The 17,112-nt window shown below is 35.4% G+C and overlaps 1 protein-coding gene across 22 annotated transcripts in view; it reads right to left on the minus strand.

Moving 5' to 3' along the window:
* Positions 1-17,112, minus strand: part of Shot (dystonin-like protein short stop) — a 109,494-nt gene that overhangs the window by 70,513 nt on the left and 21,869 nt on the right. For 7 of the 22 annotated variants that reach the window (XM_072900351.1, XM_072900346.1, XM_072900348.1 and 4 more), the window contains exons 2-4: positions 13,250-14,090; positions 7,293-7,354; positions 1,558-1,575 (exon numbers count right to left, since the gene is read on the minus strand). In XM_072900351.1, coding sequence (XP_072756452.1) covers positions 1,558-1,575; positions 7,293-7,354; positions 13,250-13,433 — 264 coding nt within the window. In that variant the 5' untranslated portion in view covers positions 13,434-14,090. Of the gene's footprint in view, positions 1-1,557; positions 1,576-7,292; positions 7,355-13,249; positions 14,091-15,466; positions 15,771-17,112 lie in introns of those variants that run through there. The other 15 variants (XM_072900357.1, XM_072900356.1, XM_072900369.1 and 12 more) reach the window with 6 other exon arrangements.

Here is a 17,112-nt window from a genome sequence, read left to right on the forward strand (position 1 = left end):
CATGCTGAAATCTACAAATATTGACGCGATTCAATCACGAATGTCGCAATATGCGTGCAGCATAAAAATGACAATCAAGCGGAAATTTTGAAATCCCCAAAAAAAAGAAAAAGCCGATTGAGCCTAAATTATATACATACAGATTTTTTAAGTTTAAAATGTTGTAAAAATTTATTTAAATGTTTGCTCATTGTATGTATAAGTTCAAGTATCATACAATATATAAATTCAAATAATTGTTTATTTGAAAAAAAAAAAAAAAAAAAAAACATTTAATTTGTAATTTAAAAATTTTGACTAAATTATTATTTAGTTTATTAATTTTATTAATTACAGTAAAATTAAGTAAAATTCTGAACGTAGTTCGCAAATATTTCCTATACACGTTAACAATTTTGTTAATAATAATTACATTGTTGTAATTGCATATTTTTCTTCGAAATGTGTATAAAACTAAAAGGGACATAGTTTCCCACTGTTCACCAACTGTTGGCAAACTCCGTTTACGTAGAAATAATAAACAACCGTCCGTCAGTTTTAAAGTGCTATAACTCGAAACGGAAGTATTTCCGGAGTAGAGATCTATACAAACTTCTTTCGTTTTAAGAACCAATCGAACATGCATCTAAAATTTTCACAGATTTATTAGAGAAAGCGTTCCGTATTAAATTCACAATATATATATAACAGATTTATATTGATTATTTATACTCATTGTACTCATCTCACTTATAAATATATTCATAAAATTTACCGTTACATTCATTATTTACATTTATTGTGCGTTTAAAGGCGTACGGAATATACGAAGAATAGTATTGTACTCACTATGTGTGTTCGTGGATGTAAAATATCTTCCAACGCTAAAATTAACTCGCGTAATTGATGTTCAATTTCCTTAGACAATGTGAATGACTGGGAATTTCACGACTATCTAGTTTGAAGCGGTAAAAAATTCGAAATCCTCGCACGTTGAAGTCACGAAGAATTATGAAGTAAAGAAGGGTCGGACGTGCGGTAAAGGGCGACAACATTGTCGGAATATCTTGCTCTCTCGCGTGACACGACTCCGAGACGATTCTTGACATGCCGTTTTGGCACGAATGCCACTTTGTCATAAAGGCATTAGAGGCACGGGAGAAATAAGAGTAACAGATGGGACACGTAACGGTATATATACGACGAATGCTTTTACGACAGTAATGAAAGTAATTGTTCTAATCCAACTGCGAACTACGTTCATAATTTTATTTATATGTGTATGTTAAGAATAGCTTTCAAAGAAAATGCGGTTGACAACCGCATCTGAAAAGTGACACATCATCGATTATTACTTCGTAATTCATTATTATTCCACATTTGTGGAACACTTGTGTTTTAATTAGAACAATTAAAACGTCGTATGAAAATATTGCTCATTCTTGAATCATATCTTCAATTAAATATATAATGTTTGATAAAGTTCACATAATAATGAACTTAATATATAAAATACATCGTATCAGGTTTTCACTTAAATACGTACGTCATAAAAGGAGTAATAATCACAATACATACCTTGACGTACTTCCAATGCTGCAGGAAACAAAAAATGCAACAAATCGATGTAAACGCGACAACGATTTACATTTAATTAGGTCAAACGCGTGGGAGAGCAAGCGTGCAGGGATTCAGTCTTGGTCTTATCGTTATATGCGTTGACCGTAACATGTCATTATTATAATTATTATTATGACAAACGCGTTGATCACGCAACTTTAAGTAACACCATTTTCAGATAAGGCGTTTTAACGCAAATGCAATTTTTTGAGAAATCAACGGAAAACAACTTTCGTCCTTACGTAACATTAGAGGCTACGTTCATTACTCCGTCCTCGGTTCGCGCAGATCGTCCACTTCCTGCATCCGCGATTCCGCGAACTCAATATATACAAGGTCTTACAAAATGTGAAGCACGAAATTGCTATACTCTACGAAGATTTGCATAATTTGTTATCTATCGATTACTTGAAAAATATAGAATATTAAAAAAAAAACGTATTTTTAAAAAAAATACGAGAAAAATAAATCTTTATTACGCAGTTCACAAACAATTATTAGATAACAAGTGTACTATTGTTATAAGCTTCCATCTTTTTATATTTATTCATCATCAATTAAACTTTTATAAATAATATGTTTTTAATTGTGACATTCAAGAGGAAGATTTTAGATTTGAAGATATTATTATTCCTCTTGAAACATGCAACGCGATGACCACAGAAAATAAAAACAGATATAAAAAGCCGAGAATGTAGGGTGTTGTCGCATTGTGATGATTACGTAACCGCCGCAGGTTCGTGCCGTACATCAAAGGCGTACCCGTCGAGGAGAACGACCGCCAAAAACAGCTGTAAAGGACTCTCTTATGGGCTCGCTCAATCCCTCCTTCCTTTCTTTTCCTCCCGCCGATAAGAGGGGCGCGAAAGTGCCCTGAACAAACGCTACCTACCTCACCTGCCCTACAGCCCCACCTCTACGATAAATCGGGAACGGGCACTCTCGAAGAGGGTTTCCGAATAAGGTCAGGCTCGCAAGACCAAACGTGGGCGCGCGAAACCGATCGTGGGTCGATATCGGTAACCGGTATTTGCGCGACGCGTAATTCAACATCGAATATCGTCATTATTTTTATGGTACCTTCTGGGTGGCGAAGAAATTAGCCACATTTCGGAGTATCGTTCGATTCTATTCGCCGAAAATTCTACTGGGAATGCCCCGAAACTAATGACATATCCTTAAAATTGATTATGGAATTTCTTTAACCAGTTTAAAATCGATTTTAAATAATCAAATGGTGTTTAATTAGCAGTTGAAAATAAATATGAATGACGAAATTACCGCAAAGATTCTTCACGATGAATCAAATTATTGTAAAGGCGAGGCTTGAACAAACAATTGGCGAACGCAGAAAAAGTTTGCAACACCTTGATCCTGTAATCGTATTCGTTGTACCGAGAAAAAGAGGCCACCTGATCGCTCGTATTAACAATAGAACTTTATGTCGTGTTATAAAGCTGCACGTGACACACGAGTCTGTAAGGAAGGTCACTTTAAAACGCCATTCACACGAATCGATAATATTATTCGGTTCAGAATAATTATTCGTGCTTCCTTTTCTTCTTGTAAGCTCTCTTAATTATCGATTTTGATTAAAGACCCAGTCTACTCCAACAGTATAAAAAATTAAAGACTTTTAGAAATTTTTTTTAAAGAATATTAAAAATTTATCTTTTTAGCATTTTACATTTGATTTTTATAGATGTTTAAGATCAGTATTAATAAGTCTTTGATAGCTTTTTGTTTAATAATAGCTTCTGTGCGTAACATGTTTCTCTGTGTAATTGTCTGAAATAAAAAAATCGGTCAAATTTTATTCCACAGGATATTTTTGAGATACTTAATTTTACTAGAAAAAAAAATAACAAAGTAATGTCATTCTAAAATTAAATTTTGCTGAAATTTGGTTATTTCTTACAGATCAGAAAAAATATTAAATATTAAAATATTATTTGAATTCTCTAATTAAGTTCAGTATCCCAAAAATATTTTATAAGATAAAACTAGACCAAGTTTCTTTAGTAATGAAAAAAAGCTAAATATCCAAGTGTTAAAAATGTAAAAAACGCAAAAAAGATCAATTTTTAATATTCTTCCCAAAAAAATTCTTAAAAATCATCAATTTTTCATATTGTCAAAATAGACTTAGGAATATCATTAAATTAACTTTAAAAATCTATCAAAACTGATTATTAAATTTCAAGACGAGCAAAATGATCCAATAATTTTTACGCGAATATCTCTTTTTTTTCTCTCATAAAATACTCCACATCTGGTCCACATCATTCTCAGCATATCCGAGCGATAAAGTGCATTAATCGATGCGCTTGCCGCATCCGCTATAATCCCGTTTTATCAAGGCGTCAGAAGCACGGCGGAAAGAAGCATGAGACCGAGAGTGCGAGAGTGAGACGAGGAATGAGAGAAACGGTGGGCAGGAAACGGCACGACAGAACGATGCCGGCTTACGATAATTATACGTCGACGGGACAACTCCACCCGTATACGGCTGTGATTCGCGAACCATTCCCGGGTGCCGCCGACCCGGTCTTGCCTCGCGGCTCAAACTCGACTCTCGACTCTCGACTCGACTCTCGACGCGGTTCGACTCCGTGACGGATGAATCATTGTCTGTATTAAGTCCTGACTGATATACGCGCGGTGCATACCTACTGCCGAACCGAGGCAGATACGGTTGTGTCCGTGTCGTGAATTTTCTCTCGCTCGCGAGTGTAATTGACGAGTTAATTAAACATTTATGTTTGCACGTACAATTAAAATGCAAACGACTTTATCTGGATTGTAAATTTCGCAGCGAATATGTGCAAATTTATCTCATTAACATATCTCTTTAATAACAAATTGAGCATTTTTTTTTAAATCTCTTTCGTCTTGATTCAAAAACGTTTTATCGATATATCAATGTTTTATTTATTTTTTATTTGTACTGTAAAAGGCGACAATGATTTTGAGACATCTTAGGGATCTCGCGATTAGAGTATCGCGTGTCCTGTTTCGCTTACATAAAGGGGAGCCGAAAATAATAATTAAAAACTTCAAACTTATCTCAAGATTTTATCTGATAAAGTGCTCACCATATTATTGAATCTTATCAACAAAATACCCAAAGCGGCAATTGATATAAAATCTCTATCGATCTTATTTGCAACAATCGATCTAAAAATGTTTTAGCAAGATTCACAAATACGACTGACATGATGCAAAATTATGTATAATATATTTAATATTTTATTATCGCTCTTGAATAGATAATTTTCTCTATCTCATTCTATATAAGAAAACACGAATATCAACGTTTCTCAGCATTGCTCGTGATATGCAAATATTCGCCGCAAAATCGCGACTGCAATAGCTGTCAAATGCAAGAGTGCACTCTCTTATGGTGGAAAGTCCGACCGTAGCTCGCGGTTATTCACGCTCAACCTTTCTCGAAGACATGCAATGAGGAGTGACAGACACGACAGGATAGATGGTCCCTTATCGAGAAACGTTTGACTGCGTTCTTATCATAGACATGTGATGTAGCGTCCGCATCAGATCTGATCAGAAAGCGAAGATCAAAGCTTACCGGTGTCTCTATCATCCGATCTAATTCTATCTAATTCTTACCGAGAAAAACGATATCAATCTTAGAACTTTATCAAGCCGACAGCGTTAAGATCGCAACACTTTATCCCGCGAAAATGTGAAAGCGGCAGAAATATATTTTTACTTTTTTTCCAGGATAAGCAAAATTTCACACTTTGAATAAAATCCATACCAGTAAAAACTGATATTTTCCGACAAAAATTGGTCTTTTCTATTAAAATATTAAAGTAAATAAATTATATTATATCGATTCAGATTTCATAAATTGAAAGTTTTCTATTAAGAACCGATGTAGAAAGTAAATTAGGTTTTTTGTTACAAAATGTTAAACTCGATAAGATCTTTATTAATAAAATTTTTTAATTCTGTTACTATTACATTTCTCTCATTAAATTAAAAATTAATATAAAATTTAGTAACATTTATATCTTCAAAAGTTTGTTTCTTTTAAAAATGTATTTCACATATTAATTTGAATAAAAAAAAAAAAAACTTTTATTATTATATTTATTTCGTTTTAACTATAGTGATTAGTACGCTTGATTAAATAAAGTAAAAATATCTTTTTGCATAAAGTTATATGAATACATTTCAATCTTACATATTAGGCACTTTTATAAAGTCTTGCTAACTTATTTCATTTAAATAAAGTCCGAGACAGTAAAAACGGAAAATTTATCATGATTGTTTCCAATCATCATGTCAGACTTTTCGGCCAACCCTGAACTCTACAACAGACCGACGAAATTTTAGTTAAACGAACACGTATCATCGATTTGTCGCTCGACATTTTTCTGCTCTTTCTATCATGTCGCCCGCTTGTCTCTTGCTCCGGTCCGCTGCCTTCTATAGTCGTATCTCCTCTCTCGCGCGACCAGGTACTTTCGACCCACGTGTGTGCCACATACGCAACACGGGGGCCGCAATATCAGGACCGTCGTTGCGTAACGAGAGTTTACTTATTTTCGCGCGCACGCGAAACGCCTACTTACTTATTTGTACGGCGACAAATGTGAGAAAAGGTGCGACATATCTCCTTTGGAAAGTCAGAAACAAAACGGAACGTCAGAACAGCTCGTGTGTCATCGTTTTATTACACGCGGACCTCGTTTATGCTTGCGCTACTCTAGCTACTGTATGCGTTTCCTACTTTCAATCGTGACTTTGATACTTTCGCATCGCGATTGTTTGTCCACGGATAGTTTTGCGATTTGAGGACACATTTACTGGTCTTACGCCGCTGCTGTCTTTCGTGTAGCCCAACGATTTATTTGATTTTTTTTTTTTTTTTTTTTTTTTTGTATTGTTCTTTTTGAAAGCTATCTATCTATATATAAATTTCTCTTCTCTCTGATTGAATAAAAATAATTTCAACAGGAATAAATTTTCTCTCATGTATCTCTCGTGTGTCACAATTAATACGGATCGTAAATCCTTTCGTGAGGACGATTTATTGCTTAGTACGCAAAATGACAATCCGCCTACGTGAGTAATTTCGACACATAGTTATACGCGTGTAGGACAAAGAACGCAAATGAATGAAACGAGTCATTATGCGTCATCACGCACAAATTTGAGATTTGTTTAGCAAAAACGAGGCGTACGTAAAAAATAAATATACGTGAAGTTATAACGATAAGACCAAGGTAAAGACCACCTCTAACTCTACAGATGAGCCTGACGTGTAATACGCTAATAAGTTAATTCAAGTTTTTAATATAGGTGTTAAAACCGTATTTTTCTTTTTCAAATACGAGTTCTAAAAGAAATATTGATCCGAACATCCTGTGCATATGTTTTGAAAGTATACACAATTATTTCCTTTATTTATTAAAGTAAATATTTATACAAATTACTAAAATTGAAATGCTTTTACGCGCAATAATTTTTTTTAGAAATTACTATAATTAACTTTAGACTCGTCCATTTAATAATGATACTCCAACAAGAATATACTTTTTTTTGTAATGCCATCGGGATAATTAAACGATGGCGTGAGCAAAAAATATTATCCATAAATTATTCGCAAAACGCCACAAGTAATAATATTATAAATATCGTTCACATTCGAGAAGCAGTCTCACCTTTTTCAAATGTTTGTTCACCCATTTCGTGAAGGTCTTCTTTTGTATAGCATCTCGTTCATCTGTAAACACACAAAAAAAAATTATCAGAAGGTTTCTTCCTTCAGTAGTTATTTTACGTTTGTAATAATGTTGGACAATACAATGCATCACACTTGTTCATTAATAATGGCTAATATACATAGTGTCTCTTGTAATATTAACGTATATTGCCAACGATTCATGTCAATTCGCATCATTATAATGGCTACAACAATTATGTCACAAGCGCAGCCTTGTTCAAATGTTATAACTGCGAATGTAGAATGCATTATACTATAGATAAATGTCACGTGTCTATCACTAGCTTGTCATCAACAGCTACGATATAGATTACTGTGAAAATCGAATTTCGCAATTCGTCACACTGACAGGTACTTATAACTATTATCGCGTCTCTGTTTTGCTCGGTTCTCCACATGACAGTGAGAACGTCATGACGCAATGTCGCCTGGAAATGGACTCTTTAAGGATGGCCGAGGTCAGCGTAACAAAACCAAAGTCGCAAGCAACCAGATCGGGTCACGTCAGATGAGGGTCAAACAGGTAGACTGGTAGGCAAGCGAGCGAAACGACAGAAGGTCGGCCGGCTTGGCAAGCTGCTCGATCGGTTAGCATGCGAGGCACAAAAATCCGGACAATGGGTCGTACGATAATAAAAGCGAGGCCTACTTTTGACGGTCTTTAAAAGTCCGAGAGAGAATCCTAAAGATTATCTGTATCTTTTGTGTCGAGGAGTCGATCAGTCAAGATTTTTCCTTTTCGACCAGCGCGTGTATTTTTTTTTTTTTTTTTTTTTTTTTTTTATGAATTAATGACTATAGTCTATACTTATAGTGTAATCGCGGCAACTAAAAAATGAATAGTAAATAATCAACATACACATTCCCGAAATTAATTACGACATCACGAATGATATATTTGGTAATGAACCCGAGATGTCGAAACATATATGAATCACAACGAGACATTAACTTTTGATTTTGGAATAATAAAAATACATTATACACAAGCTGAATTATTATTGTTATTTCCTTGTAATATAAAATAGCGTGCATTGCGTGGAATTAATTGAAATTAAATTAACGTTTAAATCATTCATCTCAGCGATTAATTGCGGAGAATAAACGTGAAGATTTATCGGATCGGTGATTCGATTTAACTATGATTTATAGCGCGCACTCTTGACACTTCATCATCATCATCGTATCCCTGTGAAAAGTTAACGCCACCACTCGAGCGACGATATCATCGACCGGGTATATGTTTAAACCCGGTCGACAAGCCGGTATAAGTGTCAGCCTAATGCCGCCAGACGATACAAAATAAGAGGTACACTCTCGCGGAAACACTTCTAGATTTAGAAATATCTCGAGTGGTTCGCTCTGTGAACGATCACATTTCCCAAGGGCGCCTGTCGCTCTCACTGTGAGAGAATCGCGATCAAATATTTTAATGAACGCGCACGACGCGTTCGGCTGCTAACACGTGGGCAGGAAACGTCACCTCAGAATGAAATGTGTATAAAAATAATAATCATCATTTGAAAGAAATATTTAGCAAAACGTTATTCCTACTATAGTTTTGTAACTAAATTATTTATATTAGCCGTTACATGATATAAATTTATATTAATTTAAGAGGAAATGGCTCTAATTTAAAAATTTTTTTTTCAATTATAATCATTCAGATGTAGATTGTCTCGCGTGACAAGTATATGCCAGGAACTTTATTTAGTACGGAAAAAGTTTATTAATGTGTTACATGCACGCACATACGCCTGGTTTAGCAAACTTTACGGTTTAATTTACGCTAAATCACATATTCCATTTTCTGCGAACCGAGCATTTGTTCTTCATAGATTATCTCACTTTGTTACTGGATCCAAGTTTGGCCCAGTTTTAACACTTTGTTACTAATACTGTGTCGAATAACGTGGCTTTTAATCAACAGTATACAAAATATCTTGTAAATTGCGACGTTATTTTTTTTTTCGAAACTCGAATATTTGAAACACGCATAGAGAAATTTACACTTAATCATAATTCTCTTAATAGAAGAAAGTGGAACATGTGACTGTACGGTTATGCTCTATTTGCTTATTAATCATACTATACTTTTATTATTTTCATACTAATAAAATATGAAACAATTATATATGTATGGATCAAGCAAAATATGAAGGTTCTTCTTTAACAAAAAAAAAAAAAAAAAATAAAAACTATAGAAATTCTTTATTTCTCTGTGCTTAAGTATTATATAATCAGCAATGTTATTTCTAGAGTATTAAATTTATTCCCGGCTCGTACTACGTACGTATGTATGTACTTGAATAATCATTCTAATTTTAAACTTAATTGGCATAGTTAAAGAGAGCATTGATTGAGAGACGGTTTAATCTGTTATGTCTCGTGGAAGAAATTCCAACGTAATCAATATTGACGTTAATGAGAGTAAACAAAGTTACAGTCAATTCAACATTGATATCTTGAATGTTACTAAGAGAGTTAGAATCTACATTCGCCGAGAATGGCTTTCGATCTCTATCAGACATGCCATAGTGACCTACTACTACCGATCACAGGGAGCTTTAACGTAATTTCGGAGAATCCAATTCTCTCAATGCCATAACTAGGACGAAGATAGCTTTGCGTGAACTGTCAGTCATTAATTGGCACAATGCTAACGGATAGGTTTCACCTAGACAGACAATCAAATTTTACGATTAAATCTAAAGATTTAATTGTGACTGACAAAAAGTTACAACGTGAGATTAAATTATTTTTATTCTTCTTAATTAAAATTATTCATAAATAATGGAATATATATTTCTTCAATCTGCTTATTATAATTAATTAGTTTATAATTAATAAGCCTTGATTATACTTTAATTATATGATTATTAATTTTAATAAAAAAGTTTTTGATAAACTTTTTGTAATAAAGATAAATATACATTTAGTATTTATATGTCTTTATAAATTTTATGTCTTTTAATTATTTCTATATCAAAAAAACGTAAGCACATCGGCAGAAAAAAAAAAGAGAGCTATGAACTAATCCCGAAGAAATGCGCTCGCACGCATGCTTTCTTCAGTAAAGTCCTTGTTAGCGGATACGGATACTGGAATGTAGAAGCTCTGATAACGATAACTGACGTTTCAGGGGCTAAAGATAAACGTCAATGAACGTATTCATCAGTGTTTATTCTTTTCGGAAATTCTTGACGGTAATTTACGCGATACCCTTTCGGCATTTAGGTTAACACAAGATAATATTCTCTACTTTTACATCTAATATTCGATGAATTTCAAGAGTAACGAAGATCATTCAGGAATATTTAAATGAAAAATTTTACTTGAGGTATCTGCTCTTGTAAAAAAATTTCTTGAAAATTCCCTTATATTTCAGGTATTTTTTTTTTTTTCAAAATTTCAGGTAAAAAAAATATTAAAAAAATTTTCAATAACTTTCTCTAAAATAAATTTTTTTATTGCATGCCTTTTCTAATTTTATTCATACGAAAGAAAAACACAGTCTCTTTTAAATATTGCACTTGTAGATATACTGTACGTGTGAAATAAAAATTATAATAAAGAAAATATATACTGTGTATTCAATATTTCATTAAGACATTTAATATAAAGAGATAGGTATATATTTATAATATATTTTAAACGCATAACGTTCACTCGATTTACTGTTTGCAATATGAAAGCAACTTATTAAAGAGAGAATTTTTTCAAAAATTTCTTTAGGTCCCTATAAAATTCCATGAGAACTCTAACTTTTCTACAAAAAAAATTTCCTGAAATTTCTAGATTTTCCATGTTTTTTCAGGGACTAGACATTATACCATTATACATATATATAATTATATCCTGATGTTAATTAAAATACATATACATCTTTAATAAAAAAAGAAAAAAAAACATTTTTTAAAACCAATTTTCACTTTCTAATCAAAAAAGTTCTTACTGAGAAGAGTTCTGCGTTTTAATTAATTCGTAAGCGTTCTCGATTTACTTTAATTTATCACAATATTATTAATCTCTCTTGGCTGTACTTTTATAAACCACAAGAGAGAATTTACGTGTCATTTCATTCGTACTTAAACATTCATTAAGCAACGTTGGAAGACACCTTTGAAAGAAACCATGAAAGAGAACTACCTCGCGCAAAATGTCACAATTGACATCCTTGGTTCGTATATCACGTACACCGTGTATTCACGAGCAACGACGCGCGCGCATGCATTTTACGCTTCCGTTATTAATTGCTTCGTGCAAGAGAAGATCGTAATGCGCGGATGAGAGTCCCTCGATTTCATAATACACACGTCCTTCGCATCGTCGGCTTTACGTCAAAAGAGACTAAGCGTGCGCGCGCGATACACGATATACGAAGGCAACAGCTTCGTCGGCGATAACCGGCAACGTAACGGCGGCGATCACGAAACGAATTGCTCTCAACCGGACACGAGACGCCGGGTAATTACGATGAATTAACGATCAATCTCGATGTAACAGCCAACGATACGACCGGCGCTGACGTCATTCGCGTACGAAGCCTTCCGGCCGTTTACTTTAGCGTTAAGTGAAAAGCAACGTTATGGGCGTAACACGAATCGTTATACGCAATCCGAGTGGGCAGAGATTATGAAAAGAGACGGCCATTGTTTATTGTTTGTCCACCTGGCACGCTTGCAAAATAGTCGGCTGCGATAGAAAGACCGGATCCGGTAATTCGTCACGAATGATGTGTCGAGATCCAATATTTTTTTCGGATAGATAAAAGAAATACACTGGTTTAAATACACATAAATAAAAGAAAGGTGTCGTTATCTATCTACGAGTACTTATTATGTTATGTATACAGTGACAGTTTAGATGGTCTCTCTCTCTCTCTCTCTCTCTCTCTCTCTCTCTCTTGTAACATGTATGTATATCCGGCATTGCTAAAAAGGCAAGGCGAGGAAAGCGACACTCGTAACTCAAACATTTATCAAACAAACGTCCGTCGACTGGGATCTTTTTTTTGGCGCCTCTCGTGTGTTAAAAGCATCGATGGATCAATTGATCGCAAAGTTAATAAAAACACTGTGTGAGTAAATTTGCAATCTGCAAACTGCAAACAAACACACTACTATTTAGAAAGGTATAAGATAATTAAAGGTATTGATACATTATAAACATCGTTAATAATCCGTAATTAATGTCTGTATATAATTTTAAGCCTTCCACGAAATGTTACAAATAACTCATTATATCATCTCAAGAAAAAAAAAAAAAGATTACACTTTTTTATAAAGATTGATTCAAACTATTATTAACACATTATTTTATAATATTTTATAATATTTTTAATATCATAAATATTGTATTAATTTCAACATCACAATAAATTTTATACAGTTATAATTATAAGTTTTTAAGTATCTATTTTCAAACCGGGCAAAAATGTTGGAAATTAGCATTCTGCGAAGGACATCCACGTTCTTAGAATAAAATTTCCAATAAATAGCCAAAGACATTTATTTTACATGAGAAAAGGATAGATCATCATCGTCTGACGATACCGGCTAATTATATAAAAATAGCAGGCAGTTAAACAATTCAAATAGCAAAGTTGTTTACCTAATAAGATAGAAAAAGCCAACGGGGATAGTAAAAAATTCCGACGCACACAAAAAAAAAAAAAAAAAAATCACAGGAGGGAAGAAAACCGGGTGAGCTTCTCACGAAAATCTTCCAGCATCCGCATGCCAACTCCGCTCGTCTCCTTTTTCCACCTACCGTGCGCCTCAATGAACATCGCCCAGCAGCCCCAGAAAGCCTGGGTGTTGCCGGGACGATGTTCCTCCCCGACCACGCCATTGCATCCCGGACTCTCCCCCGGGAATCCGTTCGCATTCTGACCTTTGAACTTGGAGAGCGACTCCTCGTAACCGTGCTGGGAGCGCTGCTCGCGCTGATGCTCGGCGACGGTGTCGGCCGGATCGAAACCGAGCCGCTCCTTGTAATACGCCTGGGTCGACATCCTGTCCTTCTCCGGGCCCCGGGCAGTCCCAGCGAAGTAGAGGGTGCAGGTTTCAACGTTCATGCCCGATCACGCGAACTGTCATGACACACGTTCACGGCACAGCTGTTCTCCCACCGCCCCGACAAACACACTGTCGGCGACAGCTCGCAAAAGACTTTGACTTTACGCGAATATTCGAATCGATTTTATTCGCGTTCGAGATTTTATCTGTTCGTAGAAATCGCTCGCTTTGAGGGTACCTTGATTCACTCTGTTCGTTTGGCTCGTATAAATTTTCTCTTACATCTTTTTCGCAACTTTGTCGTTTCCCTCTTTCTCTCTTTTCGAGTCGGAAGAGCTTTTAATTTTCGGATCGCTCGTTCGTTCAATAGTTTCTCGTTTCTGCCGTATCGCGTGGTCGTCAGAGTAATTAGAATGCTCGACGCGCAAGTTCCGCTGATTATCTGTCGCTGTTTACACACGACGTGCACCAGGTTCGAATGGAACGCGATCGAATTCTTAAACCGTCCCTCCTCGAAGAAACGTTCGGAGAATCGGCCAAGGATTCTCTTACCTTCGGATTCCAATCTGTCCCGCGCGAACCGTATGCAAATGCGAACGTCTCTTTATATCTCCCCTCGTGTATACAGTATGGCACTTTGTGAATTTTCGAAAAAAACTCCCGGCTCTCGTCGCCCGTCGTACACTCTTGTCAGTGACAACACGAAGATGGAAAACCTGTACAACGATAATGCACGATATGCGAATAAGATGTTCAAGAATTAAGAAAAGTTTGATACATAATTTTTCGAAGAGAGCCGTCGATATTTAGTGCAAAAAACCTCATTAATTACAATATAAATGATTTTTTTTTTAATATTCTATTACACGAACTTACATTTATTTCGACACAAGAGAACTTTTATACGCTAGTCATCGAACACTGACGAAAAAAATGCAGAAAATTGTAGAGAGGTAATGGAAACAAAGAGAAATGAGGTGACGTAGGAGTGGAAGGGATGATTAATCGATATATCCGTGTTAGATTAGAATTCAACGGCCTTGATGCACGCCTAAGGAACTCGGAAAGTCGATCATGGTTACACCCGACCATTAGATACCATTATCCTACGCGTATCCATCAAATTTATAATCGATCATCCAACATATTACGTTAAAGACCAAAATGGGAATAATCTAACCGCAACAATGACGATGAAACATAACGTGATTAAGTATGATTAATTTATGATTCATTTAATCCAGTAACCTGCAATCTCATTTATCCACTTAGACTTTGATGGCAAATTTTAATTGCACAATTTTATATAAAACCGAAAAAGTATATCAGAAGACTTATAATAAAAATAATAACGAAAGATTTGACAAAAAGCGAGAAGAACATTGTATTATTTAAGAGCCCAATCTATTCTAACAGTATGAAAAAATTGATGATTTTTAGAAATTTTTTGAAGAATATTAGAAATTAATCTTTTTAGTGTTTTATATATGTTTTTATTCATGTTTAAATAGTATGTAAATATTTTTCTAGATCTTGAATATTAAACTTTGTCTATTGATCTAATTTTCATTTTTGAGATACTAAACCTAATTTAAAAAAAAATAATATTTAATATTTTTGTAACTTTAAAAAATAAAAACATTTCAAAAAAATTAAAGTATATTTAATTTTCAAACGACGCTTTTTTCATTTTTTTCTAATGAAATTAGGTTCAATATCTCAAAAATATCCCACGGAATAAAACTGGATTAAGATTTTTTCATTTTAGACAATTACACGAGGAGTATGTTACAAGAGAGAAAACTATTAATATTCAAGATTTAAAAATATTTACCTACTATTTAAACAACTAAAAAAACCAATTTCTAATATTCTTTAAAAAATACTATTGATAACTAAAAATCATCAATTGTTCATACTGCTAGCGTAGACTAGACTCATAAGTTATTCATTCCTTCAGATACAAGTGTTGGATTTTTGTCGTTTTATTAATTGTTGGATGAAATAATCCGACCGAGAGATAACTGCTTCTTTTTTTACTTGATGGTATTAAAAATGTCAATGGCGCGAAATGTACAGGCAAGAAACCTACCGATCGCAACACACCGAACGGAAAGCGAAATCAAACGGATGGGATCGAACGACCTTTTGAAACTGACGTTCCGCGAGGCGCGTGGAGACTGAGCGCCGACGCACACGCCTGGCATCGACGGAGGCTTTAAGAGAGGACGATGGAAGCGCGCCTAACCGCGAGATCGAACTCTCCGCATATGGTAAACGGAGAATGGGTACGTGGGTGCCCGCGTCGTGGTCGTTGCGTGTCAGAAAGGGTCGTCATGGACCAATTCGCCGACATTGCGGAGGCCGATTAGACGCACCCTCTCTCTCTCGCTCTTTCTATGAAAATAAAATTAAAAAAAAAAAAAAAAAAAAAAAAAAAGTAAGAGGACGAAGAAACGAGAACTCTTAATCCTTCGAAGCCAGAATGTTGTGCGCGGAATACGAAAAGCGCATCGTCGCGACGATACGCATACGAGATCAACACACGCCGGTCGGTCGATCACTGCACTTGCGCTGCAGTCGTGGATGCATGTCGCCGCGTGCAATCGAACTACGCATGTATATATACGCATACACGCGGGAGAGCCGGTCTTGTCTCGCTCTTGTCCCTGCACAAAATTAGAAACGGAAAGAAAACAGAGTGACGGCGCGCGAGTTAGATGAGAATAGAGACCATTTTCCTTCGACACGGTCGTGTCGCACAGAAATATATCGTCTCCGCGACAAGTGTCATTGATACTGTTAAATATCAAAATGTAAAAAAAAAAAAAAAAAAAAAGTTTTTGGAAATTCAATTGCCTCTTTTGCAAATGCAAATTGAAACTTCCTTGTTTCTGAATTTAAAGTTTAACTCTTCGTGACTCTTCGTGACTCTTCGCACTCTTCCGAATTCAATTTAAACTAGAGTCTCGAAGCGAGGAGAATGCATCTTTCGCCGCTCGTTGACCCGTGGACTTTAACTGATCCCCGTACGCGTTGGGAGACACGCCTAATGGACGAGCCCTTGTTAATTCATTAAACACCGAATGGCCGTATACCAGCGACGACGACGGCTGTTAATGTCGCCGGGTGCTGAATCATGCGTTCTGAGAAAACTCGCTCTCTCGCATCCTCGTGTGTGCCTTATATGAGCATAGTCTGCTTCCAGAGCGCACGTCATATACCGCGAGCGTATAAAGGTATGCCAAAAACGCGGATGCGTGTAAAAAAATCCGTTAATAAAAGAAGCATGACTGGCACCGTCCGCGAAAAACATCCGTGCAAAATCGGATCGAGCAAAAGAGCACAACCGAATATTAATAAATGACCTTTAATTATTAATTTTTCAATTACTTTTAAATAATCTTTCATATAAAATTTTATATAAAATTATTAATTAAACAACGCCTCCATATCGATATTTGTCGATTCTCACTCGTATCAGAGTGTATATTTGAATCCGTTTATTTGATCTCTACTTAAAGGGGCACGCATTAATATCTTCAATGTATCTTACGTCGCGCACATAGCGTAAATATAACCGCGGTATATCAACGAGCAACGAACCCGTTAAATGACGGAGCAAAACCGCAACGACATTGCAAAGGAATATTGGAATAGCTAGAAAGCTAGCATCTCTCTCTCTCTCTCTCTCCCTTTCTTCGCATATTTCGGTACTCGCGATTCTCTACGATGGAA

This window comes from Anoplolepis gracilipes, chromosome 10, assembly GCF_047496725.1.
Source record: "Anoplolepis gracilipes chromosome 10, ASM4749672v1, whole genome shotgun sequence".
Lineage (NCBI taxonomy): Eukaryota > Metazoa > Arthropoda > Insecta > Hymenoptera > Formicidae > Anoplolepis > Anoplolepis gracilipes.